Raw genomic sequence first — 20,499 nt, forward strand, 5'->3', positions numbered from 1 at the left:
TTTAAATGAATTTCAGTGTCCATTTTTGGCACCTCCAGGTTTTAATAATTTGACTCATCATTGTTCTTCACCACAGAAGCAGTTCCAACTAAGATTTCCTTTATGATGAGTTTGTGTCAGTTATTTTTTAGTGCATATTTATATCTACACAGTGTCTACTGAAACATCATGGCTAAAAGTAAATGACTATCATTTAAGTTTAACATTACATATTTAAAATGTATTGATGTATTCTTTTTTATTACTTTAATACCCTCTGAAGTCTTGTTAGGTTTCCTATGCACCGTAGAGCCGTAGAGGGGAAGAAACCCAGTAGAGAATGGGGAGGCCAGCAGACATTGGTTGGTCATGAAGTGTGTACGTAGTCCTGTCCTTGAGCTAACCTGTCCTTGCAGCTGCTCTGAGGGCAGAGAGCACTCTTATTTTATGAATGAGGAAAGGTTAAGTAACTTCTCAAAATCACATTGCCATGAAGCAGCTTTTTTTTTGAATCTGTGTGTCTCTGACTTCAAAACTTTCTTTCACTGAAGATGAGCCAGGTGGTATAGTAGGATGTTTTCTAGGCTGGGAACAGTTCTGACTTTGCCTCATTCTGCTTTAATAATTATGTAATCCCATGTGTGTCACTTAACCTGAGCCTCCATTTCTTCATTTGTTAACTCCTGCTGGGCCTTACACTCAAATCAGATATATATGATACCAAATAGAATCGGTGTGCAAAGATAATGGATTACTATTAATAGATAAAAAAAGAAAAAAACAAGTGTCTTCCCTTTGCTAGTGAATGGCCTAGACTTTAAGGAGAGAGTAATTAGAAACAACCTTATTAATCTAAACTGCAGAGATGTCAGTGTAAAGGGCTTAGGGCATTGGTGTGATTTCCTGGTAATTTACTAGAGCTCAGGCGAGGTTAAGTCTTGCATGGGTTGATAGCCATACACCTGCTAGTGTCCAGATCTAGGAAGATAGTGATTGCATGGCACTTTGAGCTGGTCGGAGGACAGTGGGAATACTGTGTCAGGACTGCATTTTCACACTTTAAGGGGGACCCAGACGAACCAAGAACACTGAGAGGAAGGTGAGCACTGTCATGTGAGAACGAGATGAGGGCTTACAGGCATTTGCCCTGTATGGGGATCTGGCCACTGTCTTTGAAGCTTTGTTGGACTACCTTTTGGAAGGTAGACTGGCAGTGTTCCATGTAACTTGGAAAGGCAGAAGCGAGACCAATGAGTGGATACGCCAGGAATTCAGGTTTGGCTCAGTATAAGAGCAGATCTTCTAACAGTGTGACCGTCCCAGCAATGACATAGTGTGTGTGAGAGTACTGTGGTAAATGGGTTCATTTCTAATGTTAGGGTTTAACAGAGTCAAAATTACACTTCAAAAATTCCTTAGGAATAACATACTATCAGTGAAGTTTAGCTCAGTTTCTCTCCATTTTTGGAATGGATTGTTGTTGTTTTTTTTGGTTATGCACCAGGTGAAATAGTTGGTGTATGTTTAGGAGCCACGTTTTATAAAATAGTAATAATAATTTAAACTTTTTAGCCCTTTATGGCTGAAGACTTCATATATATAAAACCTTTTTGATCATACCAGCAATTCTATGACATTGGTACTATTATTATCTCAGTTTTACAGATGAGGAAACTGAGGCCCAGGTAGGATTGATTTTATTTTTGGTTTTATTTAAATAACTGGATCAGGGTCAGCTGGTTAGTAAGTAGTAGAGTTGGAGTCTGGATCCAGGCAGACTGGCCTGGTGAGGAGTGTGTGTGAGCTGAAGCCGCTGAAGGGGAAGGGCACGTTGATACTGGCTAGTCTGGCCGCTCTGGGGCCCAGGCCCACGGGCGGGTTCGGAGCAGAACTGCATGCTTAGTTTAAATATATTCTCTTCCCATCCCTCTCCCTCTTTCTTTTCTTTTCAATGGCAAAATACCTATAGCTGACTTCATTTAAAATAAATGTCTATATGATTGTCATTCACTGAACCTTCAGGGTGGGGTCCTTACTTCTAGAATTATTCAAGTGAAGACTAGCTGATTATTTAATAAGGACTTACAGGAAAAGTTCCTTCATTTAGGGGCAAATTACATCCTAGGTTCCGTCCAGTTACGAAGATTCTATGGTATGTTGGATACAAATTAAATGTCCAACAATAGGGAAATAGTTAAATTATGTCACACCCCTCCAGTGGGTCAGTTTGAAGCCAAAAAAATTACATTTTCTAATATTAATGGTATTGGGAAGTGCTTAAAAGAAGGGAGGAAAGCCTGAAGCTATATATCAATTATTTTAAAAAAGATGTGTGTGTACCACATGTGTCTACATATACACATACCTGAAAGAAGGTACAATAATATTGATCAGTAAGATTTTTTCCCCTTTATCATTTTCATCTAATTTGTTACAGATGCAGCTGTTAACATCAGTTTACAGAATGCAGTTTTGAAGTCAGAAAACTCAGTAAACATTTTTTAAGAGATTATATGAATAACCAAAATACTATTCATTTTTAGTGAAAATAAACTAGTAATTAAGGAGATCAAAACCAGTTTTTACTTAAAATCTGTTCCTTAGGGAGTGACAGGCTTACTTAGAGCTATTGTAGCATTAGTGTATCTCTTTACCCCTTTGCTATAAAGTTCCTGACTCATGAACGGACTAGAGGGAGATTGCTGAAGTGATCTCTTACTGAGAATTGCTGAGAAGTTCTTCCAGGCAAGCAGAGGACTTCTGGGACCTGTTGACTGTGGGAAGCAGGAAGTGATGGGGCTGGAGGTGAGGTGGGGGCAGTGCTTTCTCTGAGCTGACAGAGGATGGTGGTGGCTCACTCTGCTTTTTTTCCCCTACAGCATTTTATTATGAAAATTTTTTAAAATACAACATCAGTTAAAAGAATTTTACATTGAACACACCCATATCTGCCCCCCATATTCTACCTGCCATTAACGTTTTACTATATTTATCATGTCTCTTTCTGTTCATCCATCCATCAACCGATCTTATTTTTTTGATGCATTTCAAAGTACATTGCCAACATCAGTTTACTACCCCCTAAATATTTCAGCATGCATGTCATTAACTAGAGTTAAAGATTTGTGTAGTTTTTTTTGTTTGATTTTAAATTTCCCTACAATGTAACATGCAAATCGTCACTTGCTGAGTTTTGACAATTGCGTATACCTGTGTAACCCAGACCTCTATGAAAATAGAATATTACTCTGACCCCCAGAAGTCTCTTCATGTTCTTTCCAGTCTACACCCCACTTCCCGGGGCATTTCTGTTCTCATTTTTTTCCCACCATAAATTAGTTTTGTCTGTCCTGTAATTTCTTATAAATGGAACCATATAGTGTATGCCCTTCTGTGTCTGGCGTCTCTCACTCAGTGTAATGTTTTTGAGTTTCGTCCACATTGTGGCATTTATCAGTCATTCTTTGTCACTGGTAGTATCCCATTGTGTGGCTGTTCCACTGCTGGTTTATTCATTCTTCTGATAAACATCTGGACCCTTTTTAATATTTGGCTGGTATGAATAAAGCTGCTGAGAACATTTATGCACAAGTCTTTGTGTAGACATGCAGTTTCCTTTTTCTTGGATAAATAACCTAGGAATAGAATTGCTGGGTCATGGGATAGGTATACAGTTTTTTTTAAGAAACTGCCAGACCTTTTTCCAAAATGATTGCACCAGTCTGTGTTCCTGTCAACAGCATCTCAGAGTCCCAGTCACTCTATCTACTCACCAGTATTTGGTATTGTCAGTCTTAATTTTAGCTGTCCCAATGGGCATGTGGTGTATCTGTCTGAGGCTTTAATTTGCATTTCCTTGATGACTAATGATGTTGAGCACGTCTACTATTGGCCATTCATGCCTTCTTTTGTGGATTCGTGTGGATTCTGTTCAGCTCTTTTGCCCATTTTTAAATCTGGTGGTTTCTGTAATATCCATACAGAAAAGTGCCATTTCCTTAGCTTTTGTACATCCCGTAGCCTTTTTCTTTAACAAAGAAATCTTTGACCTATTTGTTATCATCTTATGTGGGGACACAGGACATTGAGGAAAAGGGCCCAGCCTAGGAGACAGATGACATAGTGTCACCTAAGGTCTCAGTGTCCTTATTTAGGAATAGTGTGAGTGGGGCTGATGATTTCCACCTTGCCTGTCACATGACTATGATGATCGAGGATATAATATATGTGACAGTACTTTGCAAAGCTCCAGGAAAGTAGAAATTGCTATGTCTGGAAGACAGGCCTGATCTTAAATTCTTGACATGTTAACAAAGAGATGAAGTATTCAGAGGAAAAGTCAAAAGGGCAGAAAGTTAATTGCTAATCCTCGTATTTCTCTAAATAGAAACAATTTGAAGGAAAGGGTAATTTGAATGGATGCAGTTAACTTTCATAACAAGGGTCGAAGTCTGATGAGCCTTCACTCATTCACAGCTGGTGCACATATCCTCTCAGTGACTTTTTCTTTTTCAAATCTAAGATACAAGAGGAAAGGAGACTCCTGCCTTGGAATTAACCCTAAAAAGCAGTGTATTTCCTGGGAAGGGGCTTCCACAGAAAAGAAACATTCACACAAGCACATCGAACGTTATTTTACAAAGAAGAATGTGGGATTAATGAGCATGGACGGGGACGCCGTTAGCAGGAAACCTGAACCTCTGTCCTCGGAGCCAATCTCCTTTATCCCAGTGAAGGGCTCAGATGATGGGGTTCCTCCTGCTGCAACCTGGTTGAACCCTCTGGGGATTTATGATCAATCCACCACACAGTGGTTACAAGGCCAGGGTCCTTTGGAGCAAGAATCCAAGCAGCCAGACTCACAGCCAGACAGAGAGAATGCACTTCTCAAAGCCAAGGTGGAGGAGTTCAACAGGAGGGTCCGAGAGAATCCTCGGGATATTCAGCTGTGGATGGCATTCGTTGCTTTTCAGGTAAGTGTCACAGTTCTCTTACCTTAGAATGACAGTCCTAATTTTGGGTACACCAATTTACTCTGCAGCAGTTCTTTAGTTTCTGTGAGAAAGATCATCAGAATATAGCCCTTGCCCTGAGTTTGCTCAGAGTCCAGTGACGAGGACCAGCGTGAAGACTAACACCATCTGGGTAGTAAGTGCTCTGCTGTGTAACTCAGGGTTGGAACAAGGCAGTGGCCTGTCACTGGGGAGTAAGAGAAGGCTTGCAAGAGAAGGCGAAATTTGAACAGAATCTGAAAGGAAGAATAGCAGCTCGCCAGGCAAGGAGAGCTATTCCTGACGTACAAGCAGAACATGCAAAATGCACCGAATTGCAAGAGAAGGTACTGCTCACTAAGTCCCCCACTAAGAGCTCTGTGCTCCCTGGCTAATACATATGGATTGGTCTTTGTCCCACTTACCTTTTTTGAGCCAGTTATACCATTTTGTCCCATATTTGGCTGTTTTAATGAGTAAAATTGGCTCTTCAGGAAAGGTTTTCAAGGCATTTTATGCTAGTCATCGATACATAAATCTAAAATGGGAGAGAGTAGCAGGTGAAGCAGGTGAAGTAAACACAAGATCAAAGTAGTCGGTGACACAGGCACTCTAGGAACTGAATTTTCATTCAGAGAAATTGTGACAAAGAGTGGTTATCAAGAAAGTGAATAACGCTTCATTTTAAGGTGAGAAACGTGTTGGGCTTGTAAGTAACTCTATAGCAGTGTTGAAATTCTGAGGACCCCCTAGTTCCGTTTGCATTTGTAAATTGGTGTTCTTCTTGTTGAGGACGAGGTCATGAGAAGTCCTGGGCTGTGTGCCATCGAGGAAGGAGAGCGGGAGGAGCGGAAGAGGTCCCTGCAGCTCGCCCTGGAGAAGAAGCTGGCCGTCCTGGAGCGGGCCATCGAAAGCAACCCGAGCAGTGTCGAGCTGAAGCTCGCCAAGCTGAAGCTCTGCACAGAGTTCTGGGAGCCCTCCACGCTCGTCAAGGAGTGGCAGAAGCTGATATTTTTACATCCCAACAATACAGCCCTTTGGCAGAAATACCTTTTATTTTGCCAAAGCCAGTTTAGCACCTTTTCAGTATCAAAAATTCATAATCTTTATGGAAAATGCTTGAGTACTTTGTCTGCTGTTAAGGATGGCAGCATCTTATCTCACCCTGCTTTGCCTGGCACCGAAGAGGCCATGTTTGGTAAGAAGATGATGATCTGATCTATTTTCTTGGGGAGGTTTTACTTTCTTTTGGCTTTAGTTGTAAATGAAGATTTGTTTTTTTTTGTTTTTTTTTTTTAGGAAAACCTAAATTGATAAAACTGACTAAGAAAAAAAAGTATCATGACTCCTTTTGATAACAGATTCTGTCTCCCAGCTTCTTGGTGGGTGTAGGGGGTGGGCATTAGAGCCAGTAGAGTTAGTTTTCACTGGACTAGAAGTTCCAACTTTTCTACTTATTTACCAAGGAAACAGTCCCATTTCTTAACAGTTTTGGCTGTTGGCCTTACAGCTGAGGTTCCTGTACTACTCACTTGATTCGGCTGTAGGATCGCAGGCAGTAATAATCATGGGAAGCCCCAGCTGACTGGACATCAGTGCACAGATGCAGGTTATTGGTGCTACACGGTTGACATTTTTGGTGTGTCCCAGAAGAGCCTAGAATTTAACTTGTATCCAGAGTGAAATACAGGACTACAGGAGGCAGAATGTTGTGCAAGACTGAAGAGTCTCTCTTGACTTGAACCCTGGGTATGCCCTTCACTAGTACTGCTGTGACCTTGGATGGGTTCCTTAACCTGTTTGAGCTCCAGTTTCTCCCAGTGGCAGTAGTGTAATACCTGTTTTATGGCGTCATCGTTCACATTAACTGGGATAGTACCTTGTGTCTGGCGCACAGTAGGCATTCAGTTGATCAAAACCCCACTATTACTATTCTGAAGATAATACTGCTCTAGAAATAATAAGCATTCACCACACTGCCATGAAAAGTCTCATATTTGATTATTTGTGATATGCTCAAATAGCTTAATGGTATTTAGTAAATGGGATTGTACCACAGTTAAAACAAACTGACGTTTTCAAACATGGAACCTTGATTTGTTGACAGCAGACCTGGAGTATATGATGGAAATTGGTGATGCATAATGCTGTCTAGTGATCATTTGGGTACAGATGTTTGCCTTCTGATAAAAAACCACTATGCCCATCCTTTTCCTAGAACTTTACTTACCATGGGCTTTGAGTATTTGATACCCAATATTCAGACCAACTTCTCTCACCTGTTTTTATGTAACATAGTTTTTATTGTTAATACTTAAATTCTTTGATAGTTTCATATAAAAACTAGAATAAATATACTTTGATTACAGTACGGTCATGAGTGCTTTTAAGTCAGGATATGTTTGTATTGCAGCTTTGAAAATATAGCAGTAACTGACTTCAGGGAAAGATGTTCTTGGCGTTAAACTGTATGTTTTTAGAAGTTACTTTCTTCCTTTAATGGTGGTAACCAGGATCTGTCCCCTTGGCCCCCCTGTTTGCAGCGCTCCTCCTCCAGCAGTGCCACTTCCTGCGGCAGGCTGGTCACTCTGAGAAGGCCGTCTCTCTGTTCCAGGCCATGGTTGACTTCACCTTCTTCAAGCCTGACAGTGTGGTGGAGCTGCCCACCAAAGGACAGGTACAAGTTGTGCCATGTGATCGCTCATTCTCGCTCCACCTGCCCCTCGCACCCTCCCTGCCCTTCTCTCTCTCTTGGGGAGGAGGTGTGTGGATAATGGGAGCTGGTGTTACGTATTTAAATACCACCTGCTCCTTTTTATCAGTCCTGCTGAGTAACGTTTCTCAGAATATTCTGGTGCCACAAGGAAAATTCCGTAGTGAAAGAATGAAACATGGAGAGATGAAAGATTCTCCCTTTTCCTCCCCATGTATAAGAACTCACGCACACCCCCTTTTGTTTCTTTCTTAGAGCCTTGTTTAAATGCTAGTTATGCCCACCAGCCAGGGAAGCAGTTGTCACGCTTTAATCTGCATGGCACTCTCTGGGTCTTGGGTCGCTTCCCCAGTTAACCTTTCCACCACCTAAAATCTTTGTGGGAGTTGCAGATGAAATTACACGTTGGCATTTTGTCACATCAATCCTTATTGGGAAGGGGTTAGTCATTTACATGACAGATGAATATTGCCAATATTTGTGACAGAAGCAATAAAAAATTCTTACCTTAGAGCCATCCATATAAGAAAACCTTCTTTCCCCTTTTTCCACTGAAAAAGGATACTCTGCAAAGAAGGCCTGGTGAAAGATGAATCAATCGTCTGTCTGTATTTATGGTAAATTTGCAAAGGTCTTTCTTGAGCGACTGAGGTCTCCCATCTTGTGCAATTTCTATGAACTGCCTGTAAAAACATTTTTATCATCATTATTTGTATAGATACATATTTTTTGTAGACAAGGTTGGGTTAAAGAATATTGGTCAGTGTTGGTATAATTGACCATTAGCCTAGTAAGCCAGAGAGCAAGGTTATTTTAACACGTGCTGTGCCACAGAAGTGATGCTTGGCTGCCTGTGGAGCACTGGGTGTGTGGCTGGGGGTCAGGGTTAGAATGGCCCTCACCCCTTCTTGGCTGCCCCTCGCTGTCTGTGATAGAGGAGCCACCATGGGGCACAGGCCAGGACTGTGGGCGCTGGGGACCCCTCCTCTAAAATGTCGAGGGCATCTGATGCACACTCAAGAGTTTTAAATACTGACAGCACATGTAATTTCAAAGCATTCACATGAAAACTTTGAAATGAGGCTTTTTACTTAATGACATTCTATATCTTTACAGCTGAGAGACATTGTTACCATAAACATAGCTGTTTAATAACAAACGGAGTCTGGCATCATTCATCTGTGTTTCTGTGGAATAAGCAAATTGGTTATAGCCATTCCTTGCACTTTAAAAAAGAGTACGCTTTTTCTTGAGTGCACTTTCTTCCATCTTTCTTCAAAGAGCAAGACCTGGGAAGGGGGAGTGTGGTCTTCCCAGCTGCCCTTCCTGAGGTCTGACCTACACTCTGAGTACAGGGCCCCCGTCAGGACGTTCGCCTGGCCCTCTCTGGGCTCTCCTGGACGCGGCCCCTGCCAGGTGTGTGCCGCAGCCCTGGGGGTCAGGCCGAATGATCCTGTGGCTCCTGGCCCAGGATGGGAGCCTGCTTGTCCTTTTCAAAAGGTTTCTTAACAAACGCTTTCATTGAGCAAGCTTTTGGCTTACTTTTAAAGTCGTTATTAGTGGATAACCCAGTCACTTTCCTGTTCAGTGTTATGTTCACATTCTGTCCTGAAGGGAATGATTTACTGCCACTGAGCTGGTTACCCACACACTGCAAGCTAATGCCCAAGTGAATGAGCACAAGGGTGTGATCGCAGGGCCAGGCTAAAACAGGCAGACATCTTTGCTCACTAGTTGTCTGCCATGCTCAGCTCGGTGCCAACAAGCATTAATTGAGTCCCTACTCTGCTTTGGGCACTGGGCCACATGTTAGGAGCATGCATTTAGTTGAGGTACGGTCAGGCCCTTAAGTCTCAGTCTGTCCTGTCAAAACTCTGAATCCCCTTTCCCTCAAAAGGTCTTGAAAGCAACATGACTTCAGGTATTAGTTGGGGGCCCAGTGTCTGTGGGCACTGGGCATGCCACCGTCCCAGGTTAGCCTGGCCTGCCAGGGTCAGAACTGGGAGTCTGTTGCCCTCCAGCTGAGCTTTGGGCCCTTCTTGGCGACTTGGCCTGTCTTTTTGTAGCCTGCTCTCAGAAGTGTCATCCCATTGCTTTTTGCCGTATTTTTTGTTGGAAGTCACTAGGTCCAGCCCATACTCCAATGTGTGAATACCACAAGCAGGGGTAGGATACTGGGGGGCTACCTTGGATGCTGGTTACCCCACTAGTTAATTATTTTTTCTGTTTCGGGGTGTGTATCATATGTACTTTAAAGACTGATGACAAGATCTGAAGAATCATAAGCTCCTCTTCTGCCGGTCAGCGCTCACTCGGCCTAGTGATTAAGCAGTTTTGTTACAAGTTAGACTAACCTCCACATTCTAACCCTGGACAGGTGGAATTCTTTGAGCCCTTTTGGGACAGTGGAGAGCCCCGGCCCGGGGAGAAGGGGGCTCGGGGCTGGCGAGCGTGGATGCACCAGCAGGAGCGCGGTGGCTGGGTGGTCATCGGTCCAGGTAGGGTACCTCTCAGTCGGGATGTGTGTGCCTTTTCCTTCTGGAACTTGTTTTTACATCTTAATGATTATTTGTCTATATATGTGAGCTATTATTAGTAACTTAACAACATTGCACATAATCAAAATGTCAAAAATATATTAAGTGGATGTCCTGGGAGAATAGACTGTTTCTTCCCCTTAACCTTTAAAGCTGTTGACCCTTCATTCCTTCAGTACCCAATGCTTTTGAGGTTTGAATTTCACTCCAGAGGAGGTACTTTTTGTTTTTCCTTTTATAGGTTGCTCCTGAAGGAGCAATCTTGTTTCTGATCCTCTGCCCACTCATTTCAGTGTGTACTTAATACAGTTTTTGTTTTCCTGGCAATGCACCGACTAACAGATCCAATGAAAAATACTTGCCTTTTTAGGAAGCCTATAAAATAATTATTAACTAGCATTTATATAGCTGTCACTCTAAATGATCCCAAAGTACTTTCCAGATTTACTCTCTAAGACAGAGCCATCCAATTGGAAATATAATTCAAGTATGTGACTTCACATTTCCTAGTACCACATTAAAGTGAGAAGACAGGTGAAATTAATTTTGGTAATGTATTTTATTTAACCTAGTATATCAAAACATGAACATTTCAACAAGTAATCACTGTTAAATTAATGAGATATTTTGCATTCTTTTTTTTTCATATGAACTCTGAAATCTGGTATGTATTTTATACTTAGAGCACATCTCAATTCAGACCAACCCCTTTCGAGGGCTTGACAGCCACATATTAGTGGCTGCCGTTGAGGACAGCCCGGCTCTTTCCCACTCAGGAATTGCTTCCCTCCACGGCCTTGCTGAATGTGCAAAGGAGCAAAGAGGCCTGGGCTCTTCTCACGGCTGTGACCTTCTTAGGCCTTGTTCTCCTCACCTGAGGAGTGAGCCTTGGATTAGCTGCGCACCGCGTGGCAGTGCAGAGCTCCAGGCTGCGCGGCAGCTCTGTCACCACGGAGGCGGGGTGGGAGCCTTTCGGGCTGCAGGGTGACTTTGTTCTGGCAGTGCCGGCTGGTGACGGTCATTCCTCACCAGGGCTGCACGAGGCCTGGATGATTTTACTTCCTTTGAGCGTTCTGTGCTAAAAAGAACTGGAACTGTTCTTTAGGCTGACTAGTGGTGAAGGATGAAGAAACATCACCTGTGGTGCAAAACACAAGCAGGTGCTGCATTTTTAGCCCCTGGGTCTGCAAGACCGCATGAAGCAGTCTTTTTGGCAGTAGCTCTTCTTTCTCTGAGTGACCACCTCACCATGGTTCAGTTTTCAGGTGGTTCTGTTTGTAACGTTGTGTTTGTTAGTGAGCAAGACCCTTCCAAAGCATAGTACTTATGTTCTGAATTTTACCATATTCTTCATGTCTGTGAGGATAGAGTTCTTACAGCAGTGTCCAGAGGCCAAGTTCACATTATTTCTCAGATTAAGTGTTTAGATACCTAGTAGTCACTCATAATCAGATGTAAAGTTAGTTTTTTGGTGCAAGCGTTGAAACCTTGATTTTTAATATCAGGTTAGGGGGATGTGTGTTGGTGCTTGCATTCCCTGCAAGCTTTCCAGACATTTCCACTATAGAGAATCTTCTACTGAATTTAATGAATTTATTTCTAATGAATTTAATGGGAGTCCCCCCAAAATGCAGCAGAAGAAAGGTTGAAAGCTTCTTATTTCCAGAAAACTAGTTCATTAACTGTTACTCGCTTTTAAGTTCCCTTGTCCGCCCTTACAAGGTTGGCATTTAGAGAATAGTTGGTATTTATCACTGATTTGGAATGATTTTGAATTCCTAATGTAATAAGGAATTCTTATTCTTTTGAATTCACATGTAATCTTTTGAATTCCTAATGTAATAAATCAAGGTGTCTAAGTTATTTATTACTCACAGGGGTAATTTCTTTATGGTAAGAGTGTTTTAGTCTGGCTAAAGTGTTATTTTAAATATAGATCTTTAGAAGAAGGTAATAGTTAAATTTTAGTGTTCTTATTTAAGAAATTCAGAAGAGCATTTAGATGGAATATGGGGTTTACAATACGAATACACATGCATATAAATTGGGGGTTTTGCTTGTTATTTAATTGTCTTGAAATATTTATAGATTCACAAGAAGTTGGAAGAGCACACAGGCAAGTTTTATTCACCCTCACCCAGTTCCCCCAGTGGGAGACTGTGCTGTACAATATCACAGCCAAGAAATGGACACTGGCCTCCACATACAGCGTGTATTCAGATCTCACCAGTCTTACTGCATGCAGTTGTGTATGTGCTGGTATAGTGCTGTATGCTGTTGCCACGGGTAGCTTCGTGTAGCCACTTCCACAATCAAGGTGGAGAGCTCCCATCACACAGGCTCCCTCCTGCTTCACCTTTTTAAGCCGTATCTGTCTTCCCCCTCCACCCTTAGTCCTGGAAGCCACCGTGTGCTCTCCATACCTGTTGTTATGTTGTTATTCCACATATGCATATGATGACATATGGCATATAACTTTTTAAACTTCTGTTGTAAAATATACATAAAATTTATCATTTTAACCATTTTTAAGAGTAGAGTTCAGTGACATTAGCTGTGTTCACACTGTTGTACACCATTATCACCTCTATCTAGCTCCTCAACTTTTTCATCGTCTCCAGCTGAAACTCTATCTATACCCATGAAATACTAACGCACCATTCTTCCTTCTTCTCCCCAGCTCCTGGCAACCACCACTCTTATTGTCTCTGTGAGGTTACTTAGTAACCTCATATAAGTGGAATCATACAGTATTTGTTGTTTTGTGACTGGCTTATTTCACTTAGCATAATGTCTTCAAGGTTCATCCAATACGAAGCATGTGTTGGTATTTCCTTTTTAAGGCTGAATAACGTTCCGCCATGTAAATATACCACATTTTGTCTATCCAGTCATCTGTCAATGGACACTTGACTGCTTCACCTTTTGGCAATGGTGAATCGTGCTGCTGTGAATGTGAATGTACAGAAACCTATCTGAGACTCCGCTTTCAGTTCTTTTGCATACATACCCGGAAGTGGAATTGCCAGATCATGTGGTAATTCTATGTTTAATTCTTTATTGTTTTCCATAGCAGCTGCACCATTTTGCATCCCCACCACCAGTGCACAGTGGTTCTAGTTCCTCCACATCCTCACCAACACTTGTTTTCTGTATAACATTTTAAGATTTTTTTCCCACTTAGCCTGATTCCTCTGAGATTCATCCAAATTGTCACGTATGTCAAGAATTTGTTCATATTTCTTGCTGACCAGTGTTGGGTGGTATAGATGTACCCCAGTGCATTTCACTGTTCAGCTGCTGCAGGACATTTAGATTGTTTCCAGTGGGGGCTACTATGAATAAAGCTGCTGTATATAGGGTTTTGTATGAACATAGGTTTCATTTTTCTGGGATCAGAACCGATGAGTTGCCTGGTCTTACAGTAAGTGCAAGTTTAGTTTTATGAGAAACTGCCAAACTATTTTCTGGGGGGTTGTGCCATTTTATATACTGTTTATTTTATTTATTTATTTATTTTTTATTAAGGTATCATTGATACATACTCTTAGGAAGGTTTCACATGAAAAACATTGTGGTTACTACATTCACCCATATTATCAAGTCCCCCCACACCCCACTGAAGTCACTGTCTCTCAGTGTAGTAAGATGCCACAGAGTCACTACTTGTCTTCTGTGCGCTACATTGTCTTCCCTGTAATCCCCACACACCATGTGTACCAATCATAATACCTATCAATCCTCTTCTCCCTCCCTCCTCATCCACATTTCCCTACCTCTCCCCTTTGTAACTGCTAGTCCCTTCTTGGAGACTGTGAGCCTGCTGCTGTTTTATTCCTTCAGTTTTGCTTTGTTATTATACTGCATAAATGAGGGAAATAATTTGGTACTTGTCTTTCTCCGCCTGGCTTACTTCACTGAGCATAATACCCTCTAGCTCCATCCATGTTGCAAATGGTAGGATTTGTTTTCTTCTTATGGCTGAATAATATTCCACTGTGTATATGTACCACATCTTTATCCATTCATCTACTGATGGACACTTAGGTTGCTTCCATTTCTTGGCTATTGTAAATAGTGCTGTGATAAACATAGAGGTGCATATGTCTTTTTCAAACTGGGCTGCTGCATTCTTAGGGTAAATTCCTAAGAGTGGAATTCCTGGGTCAAATGGTATTTCTATTTTCAGTTTTTTAGGGAACCTCCATATTGCTTTCCACAATGGTTGAACTAATTTACATTCCCACCAGCAGCATAGGGAGGGTTCCCCTTTTTCCGCATCCTCGCCAGCATTATTTGTTGTTTGCCTTTTGGATGTTGGTCATTCTAACTGCTGTGAGGTGATAGCTCATTGTGGTTTTAATTTGCATTTTCCTGATAATTAGTGATGTAGAGCATCTTTTCATGTGCCTGTTGGCCATCTGAATTTCTTTGGAGAATTGTCTGTTCAGATCCTCTGCCCATTTTTTATCAGGTTATTTGCTTTTTGGGTGTTGAGGTGTGTGGGTTCTTTATATATTTTGGATGTTAACCCCTTGTCAGATATGTCATTTAGGAATATATTCTCCCATACTATAGGATGCCTTTTTGTTCTACTGATGGTGTCCTTTGCTGTATAGAAGCTTTTTAGTTTGATGTAGTCCCATGTGTTCATTTTTGCTTTTGATTCCCTTGCCTGAGAAGATGTGTTCAGGAAAAAGTTGCTCATGTTTATATTCAGATTTTTGCTTACATTTTCTTTTAAGAGGTTTATGGTTTCATGATTTACATTCAGGCCTTTGATCCATTTCTAATTTAATTTTGTGTATGGAGTTAGACAATAGTCCAGTTTCATTCTCTTACATGTACCTGTCCAGTTTTGCCAACACCAGTTGTTGAAGAGGTTGTCTTTTCCTCATTGTATGTCCTTGGCTCTTTATCATATATTGATTGACTATATATATGTGTGGGTTTATATCTGGGCTCTCTATTCTGTTCCATTGATCTATGGGTCTGTTCTTGTGCCGGTACCAAATTGTCTTGATTACTGTGGCTTTTTAGTAGAGCTTGAAATCGGGGAGCTTAGCCCCCCCAGCTTTATTCTTCCTTCTCAGGATTGCTTTGGCTATTCAGGGTCTTTTGTGGTTCCATATGAATTTTAGAACTATTTACTCTAGTTCGTTGAAGGATGCTGTTGGTATTTTGATAGGGATTGCATTGCATCTGTAGGTTGCTGTAGGCAGGATGGCCATTTTGACAATATTCTTCCTATCCATGAGCATGGGATGTATGTCCATTTATTGGTGTCTTCTTTAATTTCTCTTATGAGTGTCTTGTAGTTTTTGGGGTATCGGTCTTTCACTTCCTTGGTTAGGTTTGTTCCTAGGTATTTTATTCTTTTTGATGCAATTGTGAATGGAAGTGTTTTCCTCATTTCTCTTTCAGCTAGTTTATTGTTTGTATATAGGAATGCAACAGATTTCTGTGTATTGATTTTGTATCTTCCAACTTTGCTGAATTCTGTTATTCTAGTAGTTTTCAGATAGATTCTTCAGGGTTTTTTTAATTTGCTGAATTCAGTTATTCTAGTAGTTTTCAGATAGATTCTTTAGGCTTTTTTTTATGTTCAATATCATGTCATCTGCAAACAGTGACAGTTTAACTTGTTCCGTCTGGGTGCCTTTTATTTCTTTGTGTTGTCTGATTGCCATGGCTAGGACTTCCAGTACTATGTTGAATAAAAGTGGGGAGAGTGGGCATCCCTGTCTTGTTCCTGATCTTAAAGGAAAAGCTTTCAGCTTCTCTCACTGTTAAGTATGATGTTGGCTGTGGGTTTGTCATATATGACCTTTATTATATTGAGGTACTTGCCTTTTTCGATTTTGTTAAAGAGTTTTTATCATGAATGGATGTTGAATTTTGGCAAATGCTTTTTCGGCATCTATGGAAATGATCATGTGGTTTTTGTCCTTCTTTTTGTTGATGTGGTGGATGATGTTGATGGATTTTCTAATATTGTACCATCCTTGCATACCTGGAATAAATCCTACTTGATCATGATGGATGATCTTTTTGATGTATTTTTGAATTTGGTTTGCTAATATTTTGTTGAGGATTTTTGCAATAATGTTCATCAGGGATATTGGTCTATAATTTTCTTTTTTTGTAGTGTCTTTTCCTGGTTTGGGTATTAGAGTGATGCTGGCCTCATAGAATGAGTTTGAAAGTATTCCCTCCTCTTCTACTTTCTGGAAAACTTTAAGGAGGATGGATATTAGGTCTTCACTAAATGTTTGATAAAATTCAGCAGTGAAATCATCTGGTCCGAGTTTGGTTCTTAGGTAGTTTTTTGATTACCAATTCAATTTCATTTCTGGTGATTGGTCTGTTGAGATTTTCTCTTTCTTCCTGGGTAGCTTTGGATGGTTGTATTTTTCTAGAAGGTTGTCTATTTCTTCTAGATTATCCAGTTTATTAGCATGTAATTTTTCATAGTATTCTCTAATAATTCTTGGTATTTCTGTGGTGTCCATAGTGATTTTTCTTTCTCATTTCTGATTCTTTTTATGTATGTTGACTCTCTTTTTTTTCTTGATAAGTCTGGCTAGGGGCTTACCTATTTTGTTTATTTTCTCGAAGAACCAGCTTCTGTTTTCATTGATTCTTTCTATTGTTTTATTCTTCTCGATTTTATTTATTTTTGCTCTAATCTTTATTATGTCCCTCATTCTACTGACTTTGGGCCTCATTTGTTCTTCCTCTTCTAGTTTCATTAATTGTGAGTTTAGACTGTTTTATGGAAATGTTCTTCTTTCCCGAGGTAGGCCTGTATTGCAATATATTTCCCTCTTAGCATGGTCTTCGCTGCATCCCACAGATTTTGTGGTGTTGAGTTATTGTTGTCATTTGTCTCCATATATTGCCTGATCTCTGTTTTTATTTGGTCATTGATCCATTGATTATTTAGGAGCGTGTTGTTAAGCCTCCATGCGTTATTGGACTTTTTTGTTTTCTTTGCATAATTTATTTCTAGTTTCATACCTTTGTGGTATGAGAAACTGGCTGGTACAGTTTCAATCCTTTTGAATTTACTGAGGCTCTGTTTGTGGCCTAGTATATGATCTATTCTTGAAAATGTTCCATGTGCACTTGAGAAGAATGTATCCTTCTGCTTTTGGGTGGAGAGTTTGGTAGATGTCTGTTAGGTCCAGCTGTTCTAATATGTTATTCAGTGCTCTTTATCCTTACTTATTTTCTGTCTGGTTGGTCTGTCCTTTGGAGTGAGAGGTGTGTTGAAGTCTCCTAAAATGAATACATTGCATTCTATTACCCCCTTTAATTCTGTTAGTATTTGTTTCACATATGTAGGTGGTCCTATTTTGGGTGCATAGATATTTATAATATCTATGGTTATATCCTCTTGTTGAACTGACCCTTTATCATTATGTAATGTCCTTCTTTGTCTCTTGTTACTGTCTTTGTTTTGAAGTCTGTTTTGTCTGATACAAGTAGTGCAGCTCCTGTTTTCTCCCTTTAGTTGCATGAAATATCATTTTCCATCCCTTGACTTTTAGTCTGTATGTCTTTGGGTTTGAAGTGAGTCTCTTGTAGGCAGCATATAGACAGGTCTTGTTTTTTTATCCATTCAGTGACTCTGTGTCTTTTGATTGGTGCATTCAGACCATTTACATTTAGGGTGATTATCAAAAGGAATGTACTTATTGCCATTGCAGACTTTAGATTCGTGGTTACCCTTTATTGTCTGACAGGCTAACTTAACTCTTAGTATGCTATTACAAACACAATCTAATGGTTCTTTTTTTTTTCTCTCTCTTTCTTCCTCCTCCATTCTTTATATATTAGGTATCATATAGTGTAGTATTCTTTTGTCTATCCCTTAACTGTCTTTGGGGGTAATTGATTTAATTTTGCATTCGCTTAGTAATTAATTGGTCTGCTTTCTTTACTGTGGTTTCATTTTCTTTGGAGACAGTTATTTAGTCTTAGGAACACTTCCATCTATAGCAGTGCCTCCAAAATACATTGTTGAGCCAGTTTGTGGGAGGTAAATTCTCTCAACTTTTGCATATCTGGAAATTGTTTAATCCCTCCTTCAAATTTAAATGAAAATCTTTCCAGGTAGAGTATTCTTGGTTCCAGGCCCTTCTGCTTCATGGCATTAAATACATCATGCCACTTCCTTCTGGCCTGTAAGGTTGTTGTTGAGAAGTCTGATGATAGCCTGATGGGTTTTCCTTTGTATGTGATCTTTTTTCTCTCTCTGGCTGCTTTTAATACTCTGTCCTTATCCTTGATCTTTGCCATTTTAATTATTATATGTCTTGGTGTTGTCTTTCTTAGGTCTGTTGTGTCGGGAGATCTGTGCCTCTCCATGGTCTTAGAGATGACTATATCCTTCCCCAGATTGGGGAAATTTTCAGCAATTACCCCCACAAAGACACTTTCTATCCCTTTCTCTCTCTCTTCTTCTCTGGTAACCCTATAATGCAAATATTGTTCCGTTTGGATTGGTCACACAGTTCTCAATATTCTTTCATTCCAGAGATCCTTTTTTCTCTTTGTGCCTCAGCTTCTTTGTATTCTTGTTCTCTAATTTCTATTTCATTTACCATCTCCTCTGCTTCATCTAATCTCTTTTAAATCCCTTCATTGTATGTTTCATTTCAGATACTGTATTTTTCAGTTTCTCTCTGATTCTTGAATTCCTCCCTGAATTCTTGAATATTTTTCTGTACCTCTATGAGCATGTTAATGATTTTTATTTTGAAATCTCTTTCAAGAAGATTGGTGAGTTCAGTTTTTCACTTGGCCTTCTTTATGGTATTTGTGGGATTTTGGTTTGAATCCTTTGACATTTTATATGTGTAGGTTGTGCCCTCTAGTGCCCAGAAACTCTACTCTCTGGAGTTGCTAGGCCACTGGAGCGATGGTGGGGGTTGCCAGCGAGCAGCGCTGGTGCCTGTCAGAAGGGAAGAGCTCTTTACTGCTTCCTGGCTTCAGTGCCTGCCTCCACTGCCAGGGCCAGTGGGCCGAATGTGCAGGGAGGACCCTCTGTGCTATGCACTTGTAGCTGCCTTAGGCGGAGCCACCCTCTGGCTGGCCTGTTGCAATGGTGGGGGCAACTGGTTTGCAAGCAGGTGCCGGCCAGTAGGAAGGAGCAGCAGGCTGTGTATCGCGGTGGGAGGCCTCGTAGCTGTGTTGCCAACCAGGGGGATGGATCGCCTGAAGCTCCTGAAGGTTCCCAACCAGCTGGGCAGAGTGTGCCGCGACTGTCCACCTGTCCTTTCTCCTGAGCAGCAAGCTGTGCAGTCTTTGCCCCTTTAGCAGCCCTGTCACTGTTAGGAAGTCTCTCAGAGTGCCCACCTTTCTTTTGACCCAGAGCAGCCGGTTGTGGTACCTGTTGTCCACAAGCGGCTGGAATCTCAGTGTCTCCAGTATTCCATCTATCTTAGCTTTCTTACCCCACTAATCTCCAGAGCACCATGTAATGTCGGTTTGTGCTCCCAGAGCAGATATCAGGGCTGGGTGTTCAGCTGTCTCAGGCCTCCACCCCCTCTGTGCTCTGTTTCTCTTCTTTGCACCAGTGAGCTGGGGTAGGGGAAGGGCTTGGGTCCCGCCAGATCACAGCTTTAGTACTTTACCCTTTTCCATGAGGTCTGCTCTTTTCCCAGGTGTAGGCAGTGTGCCCAATCTTCTTTCCTGTTGTTCTTTCAGGATTAGTTAGTTGTATTTGCTGTACTTTCGTATTACATGTGGGTTTGGGAGGAGGTTTCTATCTCACCTCTCATGCCACCATCTTTTCTGTTTGTTTATTTTTAAATACTGAACTTTGTAGAAGACTCAGGACTTTTCTCAACTTCCATGCTCCATGTTCAGAGTTTGGGAAACAAACTGAAATAAAGTAAAGGCTGTTTGAATTGGTGCTTTTTTTTTTTTTTTTTTAAGAAGTGAATATAGGTTATAATAGTAAGGCCACTAGTTAAAATTCTAATGGCTTAAGAAAATCTAAACCAATACCATCATTAAACATTATTTAGCATTTTAGAACTGTGTTGTTTGATATAGTAAGCTCTAGCCACATGTAGTTATTTTAATTAAAATTAAATTAAAAATTCAGTTCCTTTGCTGGCTTCATCTCAAGTGCCCAGTAAGTCCCATTTGGCTGGTGGCTGCCCTGAGTAAGAGCACAGACACAGAACATTCTCCTCATCACAGAAAGTTGTGTTGGATAATGCTCTTCTACAGTATGTTTCATTCTCATTTTAATTGCTGGGACAGC

General features: G+C 40.9%; 1 protein-coding gene across 2 annotated transcripts in view; it reads left to right on the forward strand.

The window, feature by feature from the left end:
- NRDE2 (NRDE-2, necessary for RNA interference, domain containing) overlaps nucleotides 1–20,499 on the forward strand; it is a 54,016-nt gene that overhangs the window by 19,616 nt on the left and 13,901 nt on the right. Inside the window, exons 5-9 of one of the 2 annotated variants that reach the window (XM_036882536.2) lie at nucleotides 4,502–4,952; nucleotides 5,763–6,168; nucleotides 7,514–7,647; nucleotides 8,965–9,099; nucleotides 10,061–10,181. In XM_036882536.2, the coding sequence (XP_036738431.2) occupies nucleotides 4,502–4,952; nucleotides 5,763–6,168; nucleotides 7,514–7,647; nucleotides 8,965–9,099; nucleotides 10,061–10,181 (1,247 nt within the window). The remainder of the gene's footprint in view (nucleotides 1–4,501; nucleotides 4,953–5,762; nucleotides 6,169–7,513; nucleotides 7,648–8,964; nucleotides 9,100–10,060; nucleotides 10,182–20,499) is intronic. The other variant, XM_036882537.2, reaches the window with a different exon arrangement.

This window comes from Manis pentadactyla, chromosome 11, assembly GCF_030020395.1.
Source record: "Manis pentadactyla isolate mManPen7 chromosome 11, mManPen7.hap1, whole genome shotgun sequence".
Lineage (NCBI taxonomy): Eukaryota > Metazoa > Chordata > Mammalia > Pholidota > Manidae > Manis > Manis pentadactyla.